The sequence below is a fragment of the Motacilla alba genome, chromosome 7 (assembly GCF_015832195.1).
Source record: "Motacilla alba alba isolate MOTALB_02 chromosome 7, Motacilla_alba_V1.0_pri, whole genome shotgun sequence".
Taxonomy (NCBI): Eukaryota; Metazoa; Chordata; class Aves; order Passeriformes; family Motacillidae; genus Motacilla; species Motacilla alba.
The window spans coordinates 32954169-32976646 of NC_052022.1; the positions used below are offsets into that span (position 1 = coordinate 32954169).

General features: G+C 39.9%; 1 protein-coding gene across 17 annotated transcripts in view; it reads left to right on the forward strand.

Annotated features, from left to right (window-relative positions):
• Positions 1–22478, forward strand: part of PCNT (pericentrin) — a 71761-nt gene that overhangs the window by 8744 nt on the left and 40539 nt on the right. For 12 of the 17 annotated variants that reach the window (XM_038142381.1, XM_038142395.1, XM_038142382.1 and 9 more), the window contains exons 5-23: positions 1–144; positions 2450–2614; positions 2906–5374; positions 5460–5552; positions 5767–5943; positions 6868–7123; positions 8907–8965; positions 9140–9314; positions 9910–10046; positions 10593–10704; positions 11648–11680; positions 13304–13568; positions 13808–13895; positions 14433–14649; positions 15535–15773; positions 16669–17135; positions 18669–19245; positions 19877–20110; positions 21047–21211. In XM_038142381.1, the coding sequence (XP_037998309.1) occupies positions 1–144; positions 2450–2614; positions 2906–5374; positions 5460–5552; positions 5767–5943; positions 6868–7123; positions 8907–8965; positions 9140–9314; positions 9910–10046; positions 10593–10704; positions 11648–11680; positions 13304–13568; positions 13808–13895; positions 14433–14649; positions 15535–15773; positions 16669–17135; positions 18669–19245; positions 19877–20110; positions 21047–21211 (6072 nt within the window). The remainder of the gene's footprint in view (positions 145–2449; positions 2615–2905; positions 5375–5459; positions 5553–5766; positions 5944–6867; positions 7124–8906; positions 8966–9139; positions 9315–9909; positions 10047–10592; positions 10705–11647; positions 11681–13303; positions 13569–13807; positions 13896–14432; positions 14650–15534; positions 15774–16668; positions 17136–18668; positions 19246–19876; positions 20111–21046; positions 21212–22478) is intronic. The other 5 variants (XM_038142387.1, XM_038142392.1, XM_038142397.1 and 2 more) reach the window with 3 other exon arrangements.

Genomic DNA, 22478 nt, shown 5'->3' on the forward strand with positions numbered 1-22478 from the left:
GAAACAACAGTTCAGGAGCAGAATGAAATCATCAGGAAGTTAATAACCTGCCTTCAACAGGCCAAGAAAGACCGGGATGAGCTACAGGAGGAGGCTTCATGTGTGGCTGGTCAGATCCATGATTTACAGCTCCAGTTACATCAGGTGTGCCTCTCCTCCATGTTGCATGTCCTTAACAGAGACTGCAAGAACAGCTTTAGACTGTAAATGTAAAAACATTGTGCTGATCATGCAGCTCTTCATAGTTCAGTTTGTAGTACAGCAGTGAAAATGGTTTCAGGGCGAGGCAGGGTTTTTTCCTGGTTGCTACGGAGAAGTCCTGGAAATATCCTCAGATTTTCCACTTGCTTGCTTAATGTTTTGAAGGTCATTGCACTTCTTTGTTCATCACTTAAGCCCTTGTTAGGGAATTTTGCACAATGCTGTTAGTGGTGTTATGGGTTGAGTGAAAGCATTAGACAAGCCCTGCCTTAGGTTCAGATTTTTGGCAGCAGCTTGAATTCAGGTGAGGCACACCTAAACTGCTCTGGCTTGTGAGTTCTTAAGAATTGCAGATTGTCTATCATAAATGGAGTTGTTTACTGAATAGGCAGAAGATTAACAGACAAATGGCCTTAAACAGGTTGAAACAACTACTTGAAGATTACATTAGACAGCGCACAACATAAAGGTATCACTGTTACAGCTAGCAAAGAAATACTATAGGTTAGGAGTCAATGTAACTTACACCAAGCTGAGGAGGAGGTGCACAGATTGCTTTCACTCAACCCCGAGAGAGTAACCACGAAGTGGTGTCCCAGCTTTGGGGAAGGGCCCCACACATTTCCACAGAATGTGCAGAAGACTTCTGCCTTGTGAAAATTTGGTGTAGCTTTTATAGTTTGTGAAGTTAAGTGTCTGTCAGTCAGAAATTCAAACTTCTCTTCCTTCCATCTCTCTCTCAAGGCAAGATGTTTATTGTCAGCTGGGAACGCCACCTCCATGGTGCCAGAAATATCTCACTACTAGACAGATGTCTGGCCTGACATATTTCATCAATTAGCAAATTCTTGTGAGGGGGAAGATGCCCTGAGCTATTGCACCAGCTGATAGGCAGGACAGATGAGCCCTTCTGTGGTAGGGGAATGTCCTGCCACAAGTGGTTTTTGGCATGTAGACAACTGTTGCTATATAGTTTGGGTTTGCATGTGATCATTTGTCCTTTGCCAGAGAAATCTATGAGTTTCTGCTTGGGCAACTGGAACATCTCAGCTGTTAGACAGAAACCTGCTGTGCTGAGGTCATGTGACTTGGCTCAAAGAAAGAAATTTAATATAACACAGTTCAAGCAGCCTCTGTGACACATAGGAACCTGCTTCAGCACGACAGGTTGATCATGGATCTAATTCCTGGATAATGACATATACTGCAGCCTTTCTCTGCTTTAAAATGTATTTTTGAAAGTGCTTTATTCTTGCTTGGTGATACTCAGTGTTCTAGTAGCTATTCTCTCTGAACTCATGTAGTTGTTGTCCTTGGAGCTTTGTAGTATATACCAAAGAGAAATGTTTCTGTATAGTAGCTGTTTCAGGTTTGCAGGATATGGGATTACATATCTTAAAGTCTGGGTAGGACGGGAAGGGGGTTTAAAATTTTTAAAAATAAAACCTGAGACTTTTTAGTCCAGGAATTATCTTAAAGGAGTTGCTTATGCCCTGAAAAAGGTCTGCTAAATGAAATTTTGTAAAATAACAAAGCATAGTGCTTTCTATCTACAGTTCTGGTTGCAACAGCAAAATGTGGTAAAAATGAAGGCTGCTCAACAGGTGTTTAGGATTTGCACCATAAGCCATTGAAAGACAAGGATCAAGCCTCAATAGCATTTCAGGCATATTCTAAATAAGTCTAGTGAGATGATGCACATTGTGGAAAGATGTCAACTTTGATATCAGATGAAAGCACTAATACTGTCTTATATTTTCTTCCTTGGTTTAGCAACACACTGAGAAAAGTATATTAAATAAAACATATTTTATCTTACCCCGATGGGAGAAATGTTTTCCTTTCATTTGAAGGGATGTGGAGAGGGAAAAACCATCCTTTAGTAATGAGCTGTAAATCCTTTGCAGTGGAGACTGGTTTTGCTCATTGTCCTCTTAGTGGCATGTCCAGGCCATTGGGAGTTCTGCTTCATATTAGAGGAATTCAGTATGATTTATTATGCTAGATTTATAGGTTCATAATGTTAGAAAAGTCACCGCAGGGATGAATTATCTAACATTTGCATCTTTTCACTAAGTAATAGTGTCTGAAACATGACAAGTGTTGTCTGCCTTTTTAGGATGGTTTTTATTCCTCGAGAATGAAAGATTTAGGGTAAATCTCAATACACTTGCTTACAGTGAATCTTGTGTATAAGTTGTTTGGATATAAACTTTCTCCTGACTGTGGGTGTCATTTATGTGTCCAGGTTACTGAGCTACTGAGGAGTAGAAGTCTCAGGAAAAATGAAGGATTAGAAGCTCAGCAGCAAATGTCCTTGCTTCAGGATCGTCTCAGAGAGCAAAATGCACACTTGGAGATTCTGCGTGAGAAAGTACATGACCTGGAAGTACAGCTGGAGTCTTCTCAGAAGGTAAAAACATATTTTTTTAAAAAAAATATTTCAAATTTGGTGGTAACCTGAATTTGCTGTAGTGACATATTCTTGAAAAAAAGTATTTTTATATGGAAATTTCTAGGGTTTGTGATGACTAACATACATTAATGAAACAGCTTAATGCCTGGTTTCCTTTAAGAGTGTAACTAGTAGGGCCATAAATAGAAACCTTAAACTTAAATGTTGTTATTTCTGAATGCAAATCAAAACATGAGGGTTAAGCAAAAGAAATCATGGTATATTTATATATAATGTTTTATTTTTAAGAATACCAAAGATAAAGAGAATCTGCTTGCCCAAATGGAAGAGGATATGAAAGATACAATGCAAAAGCTACACAAAAGCATAGATGAGAAAGAACAATTTATTAAAAGTCTTCAAGATCTACTGACATCAGAAAGATCTGGCTTGTCTGTACTACAGCACAAACTTTCTCTCCGGGACTCAGAAATAACAGAATTAAAAAAAGAAATTGCTTTAGCCAAAGTGAAAGAACAGCAACATATTGAAGAACTGAAAATCAGTCATCAGAAGGATATTTGCAGACAGTTGGATAACTTGAGAAATGAACTAGAGAAGTGCCACAGAAGAGAGATTGCAGAAGCCAAGCAAGTCTACGAAAAAGAAATTATTTTAAAATATAAAAATGAACTTGAACAGTTCAAGAAAGATCTCTCTGCTTTGAATTCTGAAGAACACATTCAAAATTTGAATGGCATAATAATTGACTTAAATGTAAGGCTTCAAGAATCTGAAATTAGTAAAGAAAATTTGAGGAAGAAACTTGAAAACCAGCGGGAAGACTTTCAGAGGGAAAAATCTGAAATAGAGACTAAATACATGGATTTAATTGATGGCCTTAAATATCAACTTTCTTATGCAGAAGAGCAAGTGAAGGAAGCCCAGCAATATAAAAAACAGTCCTTGAATGAAGAGATTCAGAAGATTCAGAAGCTGAATTCCTACATCCAGGAATTAAATGAAAAGCAACTTCGTGAGGCTAAAAATCATATAGATGTAAGGCAAAAGCATGATGGAGAGATTGTGTCCAATGAAAAATTACTGGAATTGAGGGACAACCAGATTTTATCAGGGAAGTCTCAGCTGCAGGGAGTGGATCCTGAGGAGATGTGGGACAGAGCATGCCAGTTGGAAGGTAGCGATGAGCCAGTCTATCAGCCAGAAGTGGAGTTCCAGTATGACTCCTCAAGGGATCCATTGGAAGAAACAAGGAATTTAGAGATCATGAAGGATAGTGAAAGTGGTGAAGGGGAGAACCTGTCTGAAGAACCCTTGTCAGAGCTGGGGCTTTTCAGTGGTGATGAAGGTATATTGGCTAAATACCTCATTGCCACAGAAACTCCAGAAGAGTCCTATGAGTCCAGCTCTTTGGAGGGCCATGCCATTGAAGAGGGCAGATGCAATATGTATGGGTTAGACAACAGTGTGCTCCTAGAACCCAGCAGAGATTTTGTGTCTTCTCCATTGAACTGTAGCCTTGAGGAGGGGACGTGCCTTAGTGGCTTGGCTCAAGACCTTTCTGAAGAGGCAGAGGTGAGAGCAGAGACCTTTGTTTCATGTGTGTCAGATGGCTCCCTGCAGCAAAACAAATTTGGAGACCACGGTGACATAGAGGATGGTGAGATGATGTGTTTGGCAGAGAGACATCTGAAGCCAGCTGAGCTGCTCCATCAGGAGTCAGCCTTGGAAATGCCTTATCAGGACACTCAAGGAGATGTTGGAAATTGGGAAAAAGCCATGTCTGAGCTCTCTCATAGGCATGCAAAACTGGAGGAAGAACCTGAAGCACAGACCCATTGTGAAGAAGAACTTCTTCAGAAATTGGAGAAGGAGAAAGAACTTGAAAATAAACACATGCTTCTGCTAAAGCAGCAGGGTGAGGATGGAGGCCAGCCATCTCTAACACAAGTGTCAAACCCCTCTGCCTGGCTAGAAATGGTGAAAGACCTCCAGGAGGAAAGAGAGATGTTGATGACGCAGCTGCGAACTCAGGAGCAGTTAGTGAGAGATGCTCAAGAGCAGAAAACAGCTTCTGGTTGCGTGACAAGTGAAGTGCAGGCTCTTTTTGGCCGTCAGCTGGCAGCTTTGCAAAGTCAAAGGGATGGGATGCAAAGCCAGCTTAATGCTCAAAAGGCTAAAAACCAGAGAATAGCAGAGCTGTTGAGTCAGAAAACCGTATCTGAAGCGACATTGCTAAAGGAACTGGAGTCGCTCAAAGCTGAAATCAATAATAAAGAACAGAATTTAGTGCTTTTGTTGAAGGAAAAAACAGCCTTAAGAGAGAGACTATCGAATGTGGAGGAGGATCTGTTGAAAGCAGAAAAAGCACTAGCAGAGAATGCTGGCATCATTGAGGACCTTGAGAAAAACATCCATGAACTTAATGCTGAAATGAAAAACATCAAAGAAATACAGGAGTGTGAAAGACTGAGTTATGAGGACAGGTTAAATCTCAGCAACCAAGAAATTAATAAACTAATTGCTGAAATAAAGGAAAAGACCACTGAATACAGTGAGGAAAAAAGCCAGTTGACTGAAGAAATTGCCCAGTTGAAAAAGGCTCATTTGGAGCTTGAGGCTCGCTTGCAGGAGTCCTGTCAGGCTGCCCAGGAGGCTCAGTCCAAGATGGAGAAGCATTACCAAGAGGAAATGGATAAGATGGAGACTCAGCACCTTGCTGAATTAACTGAAGTGCGTTTGGCCCATGAGAGAGAGGTAGGAAACCCTGATAACTGCAGGAGTTGTGGGATTTCAGAATGCTTAAGGTAGCCATTGCAAATGTTTGTATCCCTGTTTTCAGGTAAAAGAGTTAAATGCTGAAATAAAAGACAAAGTGGAAGAGCAACAGAAGTTGGAAGAAAAAAGAAAGGAAGAGATTGCTGTAATAAAAAAGGTACATGCTGTAATTGGGTTTATTTTGGAAAAATCAAGAAATTTTGCATTGTCATGTGAACAGCATAAACATTTTAGAGACATGAAATTCTGGGGTTTTTTTTTTCTGTGATGTTTTTGATTTGGGGTCAGGAGGATGGGAGAATTCTTGTTCCATAATTAGGACTAAACAAGCATGTTTTGAAGAAAGCTTTTCATCAGAGTATTCTCTGCAGGTTCATGAACGGGAGCACGATCGGGAAATCTCTGAGCTGGCTGCTAAGCACTCAGAGGAAATGGAGAAGCTCCGTGCTGAGCTAAAGGAGGAGCAGAGGCACCTTTTAGATGAACTCCAGCAGCAAATGGCAGCCACACACAGAGCGGAGCAGGAGCAAGCTCAGCTCCAATCCCAGGTAAAAACAGGAAATCTCACAGTGATTAATATAGTTCTTAGCTGACTTGATGATCTCCAGCATACACAGAAATCAAGGAGCCTTCTTAATTTTTGTGGGTATTACACATGCTCTTTCACATGGTGCTGCAACCAAAGGAAAAGGAGTGTTCTCTTGGTGAGTGGTATTAGATATATTTTAGAGGCATTCTTCAGAATCCTCACTTTATATTATATTTTATATATATTTTAATATATATTTTAACATTCATTCTGAAGAAAAGTTTAAATTGATTTTTAGAGAGAAAAAACAGCTTTGTATTTTTTTGCCTTGGCAAGTTTAGCAAGTAAATTTTATAAAGGATATAAACCCTTCCCGCTTCTTAATCCTTCACTATTAGTAATTAGGAATGTTTTCTTGTTAAGCTGAAGTGTGAAAACCTGACTTCTTTATATTTCCTGGGTTTTTGAACATTTCCACTAAATGGGAAGTGGAAATGGAAAAAAAAGTCTAGTGTTAGGTCTAATTACAACCTGTTGGGACACTGGTTAGTTTATTTAAGAATTGAGAAGTGGTGAATTTTATTTCTCCTTTTCCAGTATCACTTAGAACTTTGTTAACAAATTATAAGTAAGAGCAAACATGAGGAATTCTTTCAATAGACAGTGACCAGCTGGGGTAAGCTTGTGTTCTGCTTCGATGTGAGGAAGTGGACAGATACAGGATATTTTGTAGGAAATTAAGAGGCAGGTAAGGAAAGCCTTTTACATTGCACTAAGAACATTCAAATGTCAGTATAGCAGCTTATTTTAAGGGTAGGAACTGTCTTCAAGGACAGTAAGGCAAAACTTAGATGCGTTTAACAGTCAAAACTGAAACTGGTCGTGAAAAAGCGAGCACATTTCATTGGAGGGGAGGGAGAAACCCTTTTTTACTCCACTGCAGACACTGCACAACCTTGAACTGGAAGCTTTACGCCTGACCTTAAACAATATGCACACCTCTCAGCTGGAGCTTACACAGTCCAACTTGAGGAAAGAGAAGGAGACTGCCCTCGTGGAGCTGCGGGAGATGCTCAATGACAAGCGTGCTCAGGAGGTAGCCATTCTGCAAAGCCGCCACCAGCTGGAGTGGGAGAGGATCAAAGAACAGTGCCTGAAGGAAAAAGAAGACCTTAAGTCCAAGTATCAGCAAGAGCTAGGTATTAAAGCTGGGGAATATGTATTTTCTTCCTGCACAGGTTCCTGTCTTGGTGTAGAGCTGGCTGGTGTTACCTCTTACATGGGCAGCACTGCCATGTGCAGGAGTGCATGTTTTATATATGAAAATGAACCTGTGCAGACCTAAGTTTAATCATTCTTCAGCTGTAAATTAGTGCTTAACTGAACTACTTTCTTTCACGAGGCTTTTGACCAAGTTCTCTAATAGAACTTGTTCAGTGCAGAGAGTAGAGCTCTTATCCTTATGTTTTGTCAGGGTTTTTCTTGCCCTAAGTCAGCTCTCTGTTATCTTTGAGAAAATAGATTAATGCTTCTTGGCTTACGCTCTGTGTTAGGAAGGAGCTGAAAGGCTCAGTGAGAACCTGTAGCTGGGTGTCCTTTGAGCTGCACTTCATATAAGACTGTGTTTTGGCATAAGCAAGAAGGCAGTTGCATCTCATAGTACTGAAGGCCTGCTGATGATGCTCTTGGCATTGTTTGGGAAATTTCCCTCTTTCCAGCTCAGACCATTTTTGACCCGTATGGCAAAGCTTGAGGAATTTCTTTAGAAAGGTGAATCTTGAGGCACCTCACTGATGAAGTTTACAGAATCACAGGCTGGTTGGGGTGGAAGGGCTCTCTGGAGATGATCAAACCCCCTACTAGAGCAGGTTCACCCAGAGCCATTTGCACAGGATTGTGTCCAGGCATGTTTTGAATACCTGCAGATTAAAAGGCTGCACAGCCTCTCTGGGCAGCCTGTTACAGGGCTCTGTCACCCTCACAGTAAAGAAGCTTTTCCTTGTATTCACATGGATCCATGGGCAGCACTGCTAGTTGTAGGCCTCCAGCTAGACTGCACTCTCATCACACCCTTCTGAGCTCTGAAATAAGGTTTAGAAACCATTCCTGTAGTTGTCCTTCCCTAAGAGAAAGAAAACATTAATTTAAGGGTGTCTCTTCTTGACCTAAAAGTAGGAAACCATTTGTTACCACCATTAGTGCAGTGAACTGCCAGCACAGTGGGATCTGGGAGCAGGAGGAGGTCAAGATGCAGTTCTTAATATCAATGCTGCTAAGGTGTGTTTTGCCTATGTAACTTAATACCAGTTTAATCTCAAGTTTTTCTTTCCCATGGAAAGACTTGAAATAATGGTTGCATATTATAAACTATTAAATATTGTAAATAAGTCTAGGAAAGGTGGCTGATAGGCTTTTACAGGGTTCCTGCAAATCAAAAAAGGGGCTGAACAAGAAGCTGGAATCAGTCAGGGGAGGAACTAGAAAGGAAGAATCTGTTGGTGTCAGTGATAACTGAGCAGAGAGTGGCAAATCTGTCTTGCAGTCTTTTTTCCTAGACATTTGTAGAAGAAATTTCAAGTTTCCTACCTGCTGCATGCTACTCCTTCTGTCTTTCCGGAGATTCTGTGTTCATGAAATGTTAAAATGACATCAATATTCATTTATATCTTTAGGGTTATTCTTTTTTTTTTTTTAGTATCATGTTCTCTGTAGACTTAAGCAGGCTTTACTAGTTAAATGGAACTTTACTTTCTGAGTTGTCTTTGCAGCTGTAAGTTCTAGAATGCTTGTTTTCTAAAATGAAAGTGAACTAGTGGGATATAACACAACAGCAGGTGTGGCTAGAACCCAGCATCTTACCCTGCTCCATGCCTGCCCATTAAGTCCTGAGTTTGATGTTGAAAATTTTATTTTCATCCATCTTTCTACATACCATTTAATACTATTTTATGCTAATTTATTAATAAGTATTTTATTTCACAGTTGACCAGAGAAAGAAAATAGAATTGGAAATGGAGGAGACACATGTCCAGGCATTAGAGGTACAAATTCTGTTCTTTATACAAGAAAAAAAGAAAGGTCCTTTCAGAAAACAAGAGCTGGTACAAGTCCCAGATCTGCTACACATTTATCATAAAGGACAAATAAATGGAGAAAAAAATCTTTAATTTACTAAACGTGTTTTCTTTAATATAATGGCTGTTTTACTCTCTTAGACCCTCAAAAGAGACTGGGAATTAGAGTCTGATAGACGTTTACAAAGCGTATGTGAGGAGCTGTATGAAAAGCATCAGGCTGAGATGGTTGCACTGCAGAAATCTCTGGAAATGGATCTGGAAAAAGTCAGAGCAGAGCTGGGGCTTCTTTCTGTTGAGAATGTACAATCTAAAAGTAAGTATCATGCTCTGGGAGGCAGCTGTTTTATTGAACAGAGACATAGCTAAGGGATTTTACAACAGGTATAAAAGCAAATACAAGCTCTATTTATGTAGCCTTATTTAAAAACTGGGACAATGGCATGAGACTATCTAGACAAGGTTGTAAGTGAAAAATGGTTTAAAACCTGGATAGCATTGTTGCATTTCAACTTCCACAGTATATGAGATGCAAGGTGAATATTAAAGGGAGGTGCTGTTTTGCTCCCATCTGAAAACCTGTTTTGGCAGTTGCTGAGTTCATCAGAACTGTGATTAATATTAATAGAAGCCTTTTCTAACAAAAAAATGCATTTGGATTGTGGATAGTTAAAGCTTAATGGAACAAATGGTTGTCTCTTGGTTAGCTAACAGTGTGGGATGCAGAGAACAACAAAGCAGTGCATGCAAGTGTTTGACTTGCAAATACTTTACTGTTCAAGCATTTCTGTGATTCCCTGAAAGCTAGTGCTTAAGCTAGAGACATGCATTTTTATTTTTGTTGCACAGAAGTTGTACAGGTTATTCTTTAACCGGGATGAGGGAGTAACAGAACTAATTTTTAATTTTAGTGAAATGTGTAGAATTGGAGAGGCAGCACCAGTTAGCCATCACAGAGTTACAAGAACAGCTGCAGGCTGAACATAATCAACTCCTAGAAGACATAAAGATGAAAAGCCAAGAAAAAGAACAGGATCTTCAGAAGGAGGTAAATTACATTTCTTTAGTTGTTTAGAGTAGTTGATTTCTCTTTATGTTAAAAAACTAGATCATATACATATTTTTGGGGTGACCTGTTTGTATTTAGGGATGTTACTGAAAAAGCAAAATGCATTATGCAGGTAAATACTCTGGGAGTTTCCACAGTAATTCAGAACCTTTGGAATACAGTTGCCTTTGTGCCATTTGGTGCCATCTCTTCATCCATATTTATATTCCTAATTTTATGGTTCTCACATTTTGTTTTTATCTGGCTAATGCCTTGGTTTTTTGCCAGTGAAGATCCTTATGGAACATACATCAGGAACAAATTCTTCTCTCTCAGAGGAGTGGGTGTGAGATTTAAGAGATGCTGCTACTCAGTATCTCTGATACTGTCAGGAGCTGAGAGTGGTGTTGTCACTGTTTCCACCTAGTTCTGACAGAAGTGTCTCTTGTGTGTAAAATAAGCCCTGAGAACAAAATCGTTTAACAAGTTGTGGTGGGGTGGTTTTTGTTTTTTTTGTTTGTTTGTTTTAACATTTTTTTTTTGTAGCTGGACCAGCTTCATGTCAAGCATGAGCAGCTCAAGGTTCAGTCACAAGAAGAAATCAGGCAGCTTTGGTCTCAGCTTGACAGTACCCGAGCAAATCGACAAGAGCTAAGTGGTATGTTCATAACTGACACATTTTATTTTATTTTATTTTTTGCCTCTTCTTCATACAGAAGGACACATTATTGACACAAAATGCTTTTAGCTGTTTTACCAGAAACACACAGGAAGGCCACAGTGTCAGTGGGTTGTAGCCCAGTGATCTGTCTCTAGGTTGAGGTGAGTTAGTGTCAGATGACAGGTTCTGCAGTGTCAAAAAGCACAGTGTGACTGGGGGGAAAGCTTACTCCTGTGCTTTTCCTTTCCCTCCCCACTCCATTCCTGCACACTATAAAAATATTTAGTGAAAACCAAAGGTTTTTCATTGAAATGTCAAATTAAGTATCATGTAATGAAAAACTGGAGAAAATGCTGGTTAGTGCAATAACATGCTCCTATTTGTATTTCTGTTTCAAGATCCAGGTGTATTAAATAAAGCAGCTAGTTTTGCTGTGTAGTGGTTGGAGATGACATACACTTTTGAAATACAATATAACATTTCTTAGATATGTGTGCACAGACATGTATAACACACTGAAGAACTTCTGGGGAAAAAGAAAACCTAGAGACTATGACAGTGTTCCTGTGTTTGGACTCTTAACATGAGGTTCTTGAGTTCTGCTGGGGTAGTTAGAACAGAAGGCACATGTAACATACTTCAAATGCTATTTCAGTTATTCTGAATAATATAATTTTAGGTAGCTTTTGAATCGTATTCGGGTTTTGTTTGGTTTGGTTACACACTAAATAAGTAGTTTTTTTCTGTTAGGCAGACATTGCCTTGACTATTTCATCTTTTTGTTTTGATATTACAGAATTATCCTACATAGCACTTTATAGTATTTGCTGGAATTCTTCTCTGTAGCCCTAATCTTTAATATTTCATATGTTTTTCTATGTTTCTAACCACTCACAATCCCATTCTTTGGACCCTTTCTGTTTCTTCGTCTTTCATGAAGGTGGTGAGACCAGAATGCAGGCCCATGGTCCAGGTGAGGCTCTCTTTTGGTGTGTGAGATCTGAAAGGTGTTTTGTTCTACTCTGCTGCTCTTCATTTGAGTGATGGTTTGACCATGCATTTTGGGTTGATGGTAGGAATCAAACCATAGCAGCCTCATGATGGCATTGCTGCTCTGGTCTAAGAATGACATGCCAGTTCAAAACACTTTTTTGGGTTCATTTTGTGCTAGTAGACTTCACTGGTTTGGCAAAACCTACCCATGTCAGATTGGACTTGCCCTGCCTGCCTCATTGATGGTGTTACTTGTCCCTTCTTGTCACTTGATTCCTCCGGTCCCCATGCCTGGCAGCTTCTCCCTTTGGAAGCAGGTTTGAACCTTGGACTTAATTCACAGAATCATGGAGGTTTTGGGTGGGAAGGGACCCTAAAGGTCATCTCATTCCAACCCCTGCCATGGGTAGGGACACCTTCCACTATCCAAGCCCCATCCAACCTGGCCTTGAACACTTATTTCTTCTCTTACTCTTTCTGTTTGCATTTGCATTCTGAGCATTTTTTCATGCCACAAGTGCATTTTCTGGTTTGCTGCACAAAACCACATTGTGACAATCAGTTGTGTTGCTCCTGGCTGGCATCCTCTGTTTCCATCAACTTTTCTTAAGTTTCTCTTGTGTAACATAAGCAACTGCTTTTCTCTGGGCAAGTTGTTTCTTTTCCAGGAACTTCTCAAAGTTCCTTCTTCTTGAAATGTATTTCCCTGTTCCGTTGATTCTTTTGGGATTTAACTAGCTTCAATTATTTGGAATGTTGAGCTATTGGGAAAGCTTATCTCTCTTGAGGTTTTTTTTTTCCCCCTACCTTTTAACTTACCTAAATGTTACTGCTACTTTAATACAGAAGGTGGGGAAGAAAGCTCCCAGAGGGCTAATGAAAAGGCTGCAGTGCTGGCCATTGTTTTCACTCTCTGGGAGGAGGGCAGCTTGCTGAACCAGCCCTGGTAGCTGCTTTTTACTGCATTCCTGTCTTATTGGTTGATTCTTTTAATCCAGTCAGTTCAGCCTCTGAGCACACAAAAGGTAGAAAACCATCATTAAAATATCGTTTTACTTTCCTTCCTGTGATTTTTGGTTTTCTGCACAGTTTATGCTCAGTTTGGTTTTGTTTGGATGGTTTTGCCTGGAGCAAATTAAATGTTCTTGAATAATTTATTGCTTCTGGGTGCTACAGCAGCAAGCAGATGTGAAGATGAAGCAATAGTGCAGGACTCTGCTTGTTACCAGCCTAGTCCTGGACTGCAAGAAAACAAGGAGAGCTGACAGTAGGCTGGTGATTTTGATTCTTAGCATGAGGATGGTTTCTCTGAATGCCCTGTAACTGAGGATGTCTTCTGAGGAAGGAATTTTCATCTGTCAGAAGTTCATTTTTCCTATCTCATTGCTATTTCCAGTAAATGGTTCTTACCTCAACCTGTGATCTCTGCCTGTTGTGGCTCCATTTGGGAAGGGAGTGGCTTGTGGTGTTTTTAGTGGCAGTATTAATGGGACAATGCCATTCCTAAACCACTGACACTTGGCAACTTAACCTAATCTTCACAGAATGCCTTACCTAAAGAGTTGTGTTCTTAGTGCTTGTGTTGATTTTGCCTCTGTTTCAGAGCTAAAAGAGCAGCTCCTGGCTCGAGCATCACAGGTAAAAGAAATAGAGAGTTTAAAACAGGAGTTTGAACAGCAGCGTCAGCAGAGAAACAGGGAGCACGAAGCTGAATTGGAACAACTGAGACTTTATTTTGAAAACAAGTTAAATGTTGCTGAAGAAAACTACAAAAAAGAATTGACTTTGTTGCATCAGAGACCGCAAGAGCTGACAGACTCTTCACTGCCACAGTTGGAAATGAGTCAAGATCAAGCAGGGGACATCAGGTGATCTGTTCTTTTTCCTTTCATTTTGTGACAGCATGCTTCCATTTTATTTTTCTTTGGCAAAAAAGGTGATATTAGCCTCTAAACCTATTGGGATTGAGCATTAGGTGATGGCCTAGTACTGAGCAGTTGTTAGAGTTGCTCTTTGCCTACTTTCAGTACTACACCATAAATCATCAAGTAAATTTAACTTGATTCATGACATACCACAGTCTTAAACTTTAAAACCCTTTTCTCAGGTCTTCTGTCACACTTGTTGAAGAGACTGCTGAGAAAGAGAGGAGTGTGGCACTTGATCAGCTAAACCAACAACTTGAACAACAGCAGGTAGGATTTTTGATACATTAAAAGTTCTACTGTTCTTTACATGACCTGTATGAAAATTTATATCTGATTCCTAGCTCTTGCAAAGAGAAAATTAATTGTAGGTATTTAGTAGGGCTTAATTATTTTTGACAAGAATGTTGTGAATTACCAACTTTAAATAGCTCTCAGTCTCAGAGAGGCTGTAGAGTAGAACAGCTGTAACACTGCTCTGTAATTTTATGTGCTGTTTGGGTTATCCTGTGCTAGGTCAAGAACTTAGCAGTTCTTCTACACCAGTGCAGAATTTGTGGTGTTTTCTCTCTCTCAGTAATTGTTCCTGTCCTTGTTCTCTTCAAGCCAAGATGCTAATTGGACCCTCTTACATTTATGCCTCTATTTTCATGCACCTTGCTGTAACTCAAGATCTCGACATTTTTGCTCAACTTGTTTCAAGTTGATTAAGAGTTTGCAAAAGGAATTTTCCTTTCTCTCATTGAAAGATTCTCACCATGGTTTCTTAGAAGCTAAAGATCTCTTCCTAACACTTCATTTCTGTAGGAAGAGCTTGCCTGTTTGCAGCTACAGCTTACAGAACAACACAGGCTTGAATTGGATTCCTTGAGATCCTCCCTTGCACTTCAGTATAAAGAGGACCTGATGAAAATGAAGATGGAGCTGTCAGACAAATATGCAACAGAAATTGAGGCCTTGAAAAGAAAGCATGGCTTAGAACTTGAGCAGCTCCATGCCCAACTTTCAGAAGAACAGTCTAAAGGTAGGATGGCCTGACAGACTGGCGTGGGAAACAGTAAGCTGCTTGTGTGGCTTGTATTTTTCTTTAAACAGGTTTATCTGAGGAAGTTTTCAACTTACTAGTTTACCCTAAATTGTGGGGAACATTTATCAGATGTTAATCCCTTTCATTGAGCACTTATGGGCACGTTGAGTTGCATTTCTGAAGATGTGACCTGAAGTTGTTTATTCTGTAGTAAAAACTACTGGAACTGTGGAGCAGTTCCTAAAAGGAGTTGATCAGGTTTCCATTTCTGATGCCTAGAAGGGCACTGTCATACAAACATTTGGACTAACAGTACATAACTTAGCTAATTTAACACACATGGGTATAATTGTATTCCACTGTATGTTGGTTCAGAGGATTAGTAGAGCTTTTTAAATTTGCACTTATATTTCTTATCTTCAGTTATTTATTTTTAATACTAGAGAGGATATCAAAACTGCTTAAATTAGAATGTTCAGAGATTTGTCCCATTTGACTTCTGGGGAAATGCCTTGTGTCAATATGATGTGCAAAAGAGGAGATAAAACTTTGGTAAATCTGCCATTACATTGCCCAGAAAGCAAGTCTGCTCCTCTGGCTGCTGCAGATAAGGAGGGAGGTCCTGCCACAGGTTTTATGATTATTCTGTGTGTGTTAATACTGGTAAATTCCCAAGGTGGTGATAAAATGGAACGGAGTATAACATCATCCAGCTAAGGAGTTCTCCTTGTCCTGTAGTTAGCATGGCTACTGATAAATTGCACAACTGACAACATTCAGCTTTATTTCTATGCATCAATGGGAGCTGTTAAAATGAATTCCAGAATGTCATTTTAGTGTCTGGTTTGGATTTTTCTTTTTTTTGTTTTTTCCCCTTTCCAGAAATCACCAAACTGTGTCTCCAGAGTGTTCAAGATGTGGCACGTCAGGTTGAAGTGGAGGTGGCTGAGCGAGTGTCTGTGCTGGAGGAAGAGCACAAAGCCAAGCTTGCTCTCTCCAACTCTGACAAGCAGCATATTGCAGAGCTCTCAGAGGAAATAAGGCATTTAAAGGAAGAGCTTATAAAACAACAAGATTTTTCTGAGCAAAATGAAAAGCATCTGAAAGAAGAAATGGAAAAGGTAATTTGTACTACAGAACTGTTCTGTGTAGAGTTGGGTGAGCTCCAGCCTGGTGGGAAGGCCCAAGGAGGGAGAGGCAGCACTTGAATTTGGAAGTCCCTGGTTTGGGGATAGCAGCTAAAGCTTTGAATGGACTTGCCTGGATAGACACAAATGTTGGAATACACTTCTCTTTTGGTGTAACTCTTGCACCTCAGAGTCTGAGAGCTGAGACAATCATACACGGTACCATCACTCTTACATGTTAAATCAGCTGTTCCAGCTGAGGATAGACTTGGAATAAATGTTAATTCATTGCTTAAATTGTTGCATATTTGGATGTTTATGAGAATTAGATTGGGTGATGCTCTTATTTATCAAGTCCTCCTTTCCACTCTTTTTCAAGAGCCATGGATATGTGTATCCTTTTACAGGCTTAGAAACTGTTGGAGAAAGCCAGAGACAGTCTTTTTTTGCCTTCTGTCATGGAGCAATCATTTGCTGCTTTGGCTTCTGTTTTTGTGCTACTCATGCTTTTTATGTGGCTTTTAAAAGAAGTTTAAAAGGGATTTTTATTCATGCCTAATATAAACACCTAAGATACCCATAGCTGTATAAGTTGAATTGAAAAGAAGATAAGTGACCCCAAGAGAAATGAACACAAAGTACCATATGAATTCTACAATTCTGCCTTAATTTTTTCTTATCTTCATAACCCAAATTAATTCTTAACAATGCATTGAATTTAATCCATTTTATAAATGGTCGTTTCAGCCTTACTTTCATTAGGAAGGGTTACTTCACTACAAGAATTTAATCTTTCCAAGACCTTAAATGCCTGGGACTGTTCAGTTCACGCCCTTCAGTTTGGTTTTGGTGATTTATTCTTTTTTCTTTTAAATAATTGTCTTCACAGGTAAAATATCAAATTGCTGAGGATCACAAAAAGGAATTAAGAGAAGAAGTCCAAAAAATAGAGAACATGTACAAAGAAAAAGAGAAGAAATGGCAATGTGAAAGTGAGGCACAGAGACTCCTAGCAGAAGAGAAGTTATCACTATTGCACACAGAGCTGCAAACCAGAGCAGAATCAGAGAAGCAGAACTTACAAAAACAGTTTGAACTCCGTGAAGCTGAAATGATTGAACTTCAAGATCACCAAGCTGCCAAAATTCTGGAGCTGGAGAAGCTGGTGAAGGAGCAGCAAAACAACTTGCAGCAGCTGGAGGACAGCCTTGCAGGTGCCCAGGCTGTGCAGAAAGCTCAGCAGCAATATGAAGCTGACCTGGAGGCAGCCAAAGCCCTCATGGCAAAAGAAATGGAAAAGGCCACACTCTGCCTGCAGGAAGAAAGTGCACTGAAACTCCTGGAAGCACAAAACAAGTAAGTTTCCCTTAGAAGTTCACTCGTTGTTGGAGTTGCTTTTCTTATTTTAGACTTGATGAGTGATGGTGCAAGGTAGTCACTTGATGGCACTGTCTGACTTACACAGGCAAAGCTTGCTGTCCCAGGGAGCAGCAGTGCTGTCTCTTATGATCTGCTGTAGGCTTTGCTTTATGTAAAGGCATTTCATCTAGTCTAGCAAATTAAATCTAGTCAAGTTGTGCCTGCTAAGAGTACAACACAGCTGGAAATCATATACCAGCCTTCAAAGAGAAGTGTGATAGGATATATAAGTGAAAAACTTCTCTAAATGTTTTTAAACAATTGGAATGAATGTAAACAAGCTTTTCCTGGTGAATGAAGCTTGTGCTAACCATTGAATGCTGAGGTTGATGGGGCCCCCTTTGGTATTCTTTAGTTCTGGTTAGATGCCTGGAGCTACTGTTTTTCTTCCCCTTCCTTCACCTGTTGTTTCAAGTGAATTAAGGGAAGTAAACAATCACTTGTTGGTGTTTGCATGCATTGCTTCAAATTAATCCCTTCTTCCCCCCCAAAAAATATGTTCACAGAAGATGACTGGAGAAATAATGACTATAAGAAAGCACTGAAAGCAGCAACTTCACTTTCAGATAATTGGGTTTTTTGAGTTATTGATGTCTGCATGCAAAAACACTGTAGTTACTGATTGCAGTAAAGGGCAGTACTTCAGATACGAGATCTTCTGCTCAAGCTTTAAGCAGAACTCAGCTGAGTTTGGAGGAGCTCCCAAGTATCCCACATCGACCTCCACAGTGGTTTTATGTCTTGTCTTTACCAGATGTTTTTAGTGTCGCTGTCGAGGCGGTCACGACACAAAGCAGAGACCACAAGCAGTCTCAGTTGGCAACTGTTTATTATTGAACATGGCTGATCTTTTATACACTCTCTGATTGTTTATGCTTCTTCTACCCTAACTATTGGACACAATAAATTAACATAACACCATTGGTGAAAAGTTACAGTGACTTAACTAACTTTCTAAAAATACTTCATCCAGCTGCAAAATTCTGTTCTTATCTTTCTTCAGTTCCTCACTTCTCTTGGTCTCCTTGGTTAGAGCTTTGGACAGAGCTCCTTATCAGCTTCTTCTTGCTTCTCAGCTTCTTCTCGCTCCTTTACCCTTCCACATTTTTAGAGGTGTTTGTTATGACAGTTCATTTGAGATGTAGCAGTGTAGACACCGTGCTTTAACTGTCATGGCAGTATTTCTCAAACATGTTGCTCTGTATTTGTAAGTTAATAGGGGTGCCAGTTTTTATAGTAATAACCATCTACTCCCAAGTGACATTGCAGAAACCTTTAATTATATGGCTGTGAAATCATCGTTGTGGCTTGCTTTGCATTTAGTTCTGTATTTGAAGCATCAAGTAAAACTTGTGGAGACTAAGTGAGGTCTATTTATTTTCCTTGGATTATTATTTATTAGCTCAATTATTCAAAAAAAACAGTGACTTTTTTGACAGTAGTCTCTTAATTTTCTTGGAAATAATACAGGTTTATGGAGGAGCACAAAGCAATGACTCAGAAATTCACAACTGAGCAAGAGGTTCTTCTCCAAAAGCTGAAAGAGAAGCATGTGAATGAGCTGCAACTCCAAAGTCAGCAGTTAGAGGAGAAGCATAAGCAGCAGATTTTGTCTCTCACGGCTGATTTTCAGGCAAAACACCAAGCTGAAATGGAGACACTTAAATCTACACTGGAAAGTAAACAGCAGATTCAGCTTGAAAGTTGTGTTGCTGAACTACAGACAAAGCATCAGGCCCAAATCGATGAGCTGGAGGTTAAACACTTATCAAATCTGGATTCCTTGGAGTCTTCCTACCTATCTGAAATTCAGACTATAAGAGATGAACACAGCAGGGCTCTGGAGAAGCTACAGCTGCAGCACAGGGAGCAGCTCCAAGAGCAGGATAAAATCCATCAGGCACGACTGCTTCGGGAGATTGAGATGCTGAAATTAAAGCATGCTGAAGAACTTCAGCTTTCCCAGAATAATTTGAAAATTGAGCTAGCTACTGTTAATATGGAAAAGCTTAAAACCATGGCTCTTGAAGCAGAAGAAGCCCATAAGGTGAGTCAGAAAGAAAGCCTGACACAGGAGGTGAAATTTCATGACACATTGTGTGGGATCACCTTTTCCTTTGTTCTCAGGGGATATTTTCACAATCTCTTTGTGCCAACACTGACACATTGTGTGTGGCCATATTATGAGCTGAAACAGGAGACTCCAGCTGAAAAATAAATCCATCTGTTGCTTCCTGCCCCAAATGATCAGTCTAATGAATATCTGTATCATTTCTGGAAAAGGCACAAATGAAGTGTATCTTTTAATGTGTTTAAGATTGGAGGGTCTCCATTTTGTGGCTCAGACCTTCTCTCCCTGGTAGGGCTATTGTTTAATTCTTCAGAAAGTGATTAGACCAAAGTAAATCAAATTCTAGAAGTTAAGCCACATCTCTAGGAATCTCAAGATCCTTCCAAGTAAGTAAGGATTTACAAAACTTCTGCTAGATAAGAAAAATAAACCCATTTAAATGTTTTAGAGAGTATGTATATGTATGTATGCTCATCCATGAAACAATATTGTTCCTGTTTATTTCTAAAGCTTTGCTACAGCAGGACATGTGCTTGACAAATGGGTTGCAAAGATAATTGTACTTCTCTTTTTTTCCCTCCCCTTTTTAAAATTAATGCTTACACAGAATGATCTGAACACAGCTCTGCAAAATCAAAGGCAGTTGCTGGAAGAAGAAAAACGTCTGGCTCTGGATCTGTTACGTGAGGAAGTGTTGCAGATGGAGGAAAAGCACAGGAAAGCACTCCAAGAGCTTCAGGATCTTCATGAGGCAGATATTAGGCAACAGAAGGAACAGTACTCTAGGCAGTTGGAAGAAGAACTGGAGAAACTAAAAGCACAGCATGAACGTGAGCAAGAGGTCAGAATGCTGCTAATACCTAAACCCAAAACCATCCATGTTTTATCATAAAGTAAATTCAATTTTGTTAGACTTAGAAATAAGGCTGTACATCTAGATGGTTTTTGAATTTTTTTAATAGTGCTAACAATAAGAGGACACAATCTGACTTCTGCAGATGCAAGCAGCCACTGGTGTTATATTGCACTCATATAGTAGGGGAAGTCACAAACAAAATGAGTTTTATTCAGCTATAACCACAGAACACAATAAGTTAAAGTATTACTAACTTTTGCTTTTTCACTTACTAAATTGAAAATTTGATAGTGTTCCAAATAACTCTTAAATCACTTTTAGAAGAATAGATTGCCTGGGGAGGAAGTTTAATTAGTTTCCTGGGAGGTTCTAATGGTGATTCAGTCTTCAAGCACATCATCCTAGAAACAGGATTTGTATTCTGATGACTACAGTGACTCTTCTTAGAGAAAATAGTAGGGAAAAAACCCCAAGATGACCAAAAATCTCTCAAACCTTTCACTACTGTATCCCAGAATAATTGCATTAAACAGAGATGCGTAATCCTTGCTCCCATTTGAACAAGGGAAATCACATCTTAACAAAATATGCTCTCCCTCTGCTTCTCTTTCCTTTTTATTTTTTTGAATTTCTTTTAGAGAATTGTCAGTTGGAAAGAGTAAGTCAGGAATACTTAGTTAGTCTGACCTGATGGTTTCATGAATACAGGAGATACTTGATACCTAATGCCTAGTTGCTTATCTATTTTTATCAACCTGCTTTTTTCTGTACTCAGCATGGTGATAGACAGCAGCCCTGTATGACCTTGAGGATTGTGAATGTGCTCTTCAGAATTTGGTGTAGCTTGATGGGTTTGGTATCATTTTTTCCTTAATTCTTATACTGTGGCTAAAATATTTTACATTCCTTCTTTGTCTGCAGCTGTATGCTTCTGCATCAGCTTCTGAAGTAAAATCTGTGAGAACAGCTCTTCTGGCTCAATTTGAGGAGGTAAAATTGAAGCAGCAGCTTCAGTTCCAGGAGGAGATTGAGCTGTTGAAGTGTCAGTCAGAGCTGCTGCTGGAACAGCAGATTGCACAGCTGAAGGTAGGCTCTGATGAAAATGCTCTTCTGAGTAGGCACTGGGAGTGTGTTCCACTGAAAAAGTGCAATTGGTGTAAGATTTTGTTCTTCAGCCTCTAAAACAGCAGTCTGAGTGAGAGCTCTCCCATGCTTCACAATGTTAGAACTAGAAAAACAACACTGGAAATAAAGCAAGTGTTCTGTGAGCAAGTGTCTTTACCACAGGGTTGTCTTCAAGTCCTGAACTGGATATGAAGTGTCCTTCAGCCAAAACAAAAATAAAAATCATTGGAACACGCTCTAAGCAGCATTCCTTGTGTACATGTTCAGTTTGTCATTTGAGACTTGTTCTTCTTAGTGTCTGCAGAGACATGTCTGCCCTCCTGTCATCCCACATCTACTGCACAGACTGTGTCTATGTGGCAAAACAGTCAGTATTAGCTAAGCTTTTACCAAGTGTGTGATGGCAGTGAGCTCTTCTTTGTCTGTGAGATACTTTGTTGTTACTCTTGCTGTTAATCTCTGCTTTTTTTTTAATCTCAACATCATGATAAGCATTTTCAAGATGTTTCCTGCTTCTGGTCCTCTGTGTAGTCCTGATCACTGTTTGACCTCTCTCTGGCTGCTGCAGCTGTCTTTTGAGACAGAGGGCACAAGTGTGTCCTGAAAAGCTGCTGCAGGTATATTTGTCACTGCTGTCCTCAGCTGAACCTCAGCCTTCAGCCCACAGAAGCTGGGACTGGACTGAGGGTTATGCAGAAACTCCAGAAATGATCCCTGCTTTTTTCTCTTATGCTGCCTTAATAAGCATTTGCAACACCAGAAACTTTGCTTGCTGTTGAAACTTTTCCAGGGCTACTTCTCCTGCTGGTGCAGCTGTCTGTGGATTCAGTTGGGTTTTTTGCCTCATGTACTTGCTGAGCAGTGTTTTGTCCCAGAAGAGACTGGCTGGATCTCCTTGCAGTGTCAGACTGAGCTGTGTTGTGGGCTGATACAGGTTTTTACAAATAGCCTTTCCCTTCCCACTCCCCTGTGCTGCTTATGCAGTTGTCTTCATGCCAGCCTGTTCCCTTGGTTTCTTCCCTCTGCCTCCCTAGCAGATTTGAGGTATTCAGAATTGCTGTCTGTGCTTTGACTTACTCTCTTAAGTGCTTTTGAGAAGAACAAGCAGGCAGCTTCAGAGATTTTGTCCACAAATGCCATGCTCTAGGTCAAGGAAAGTCATCCTACCCCTTTGTGTCAGCCCTTTTTTACCTTCCTGCTAGAGCATGGGGCAAAGACTGGCTCAGTC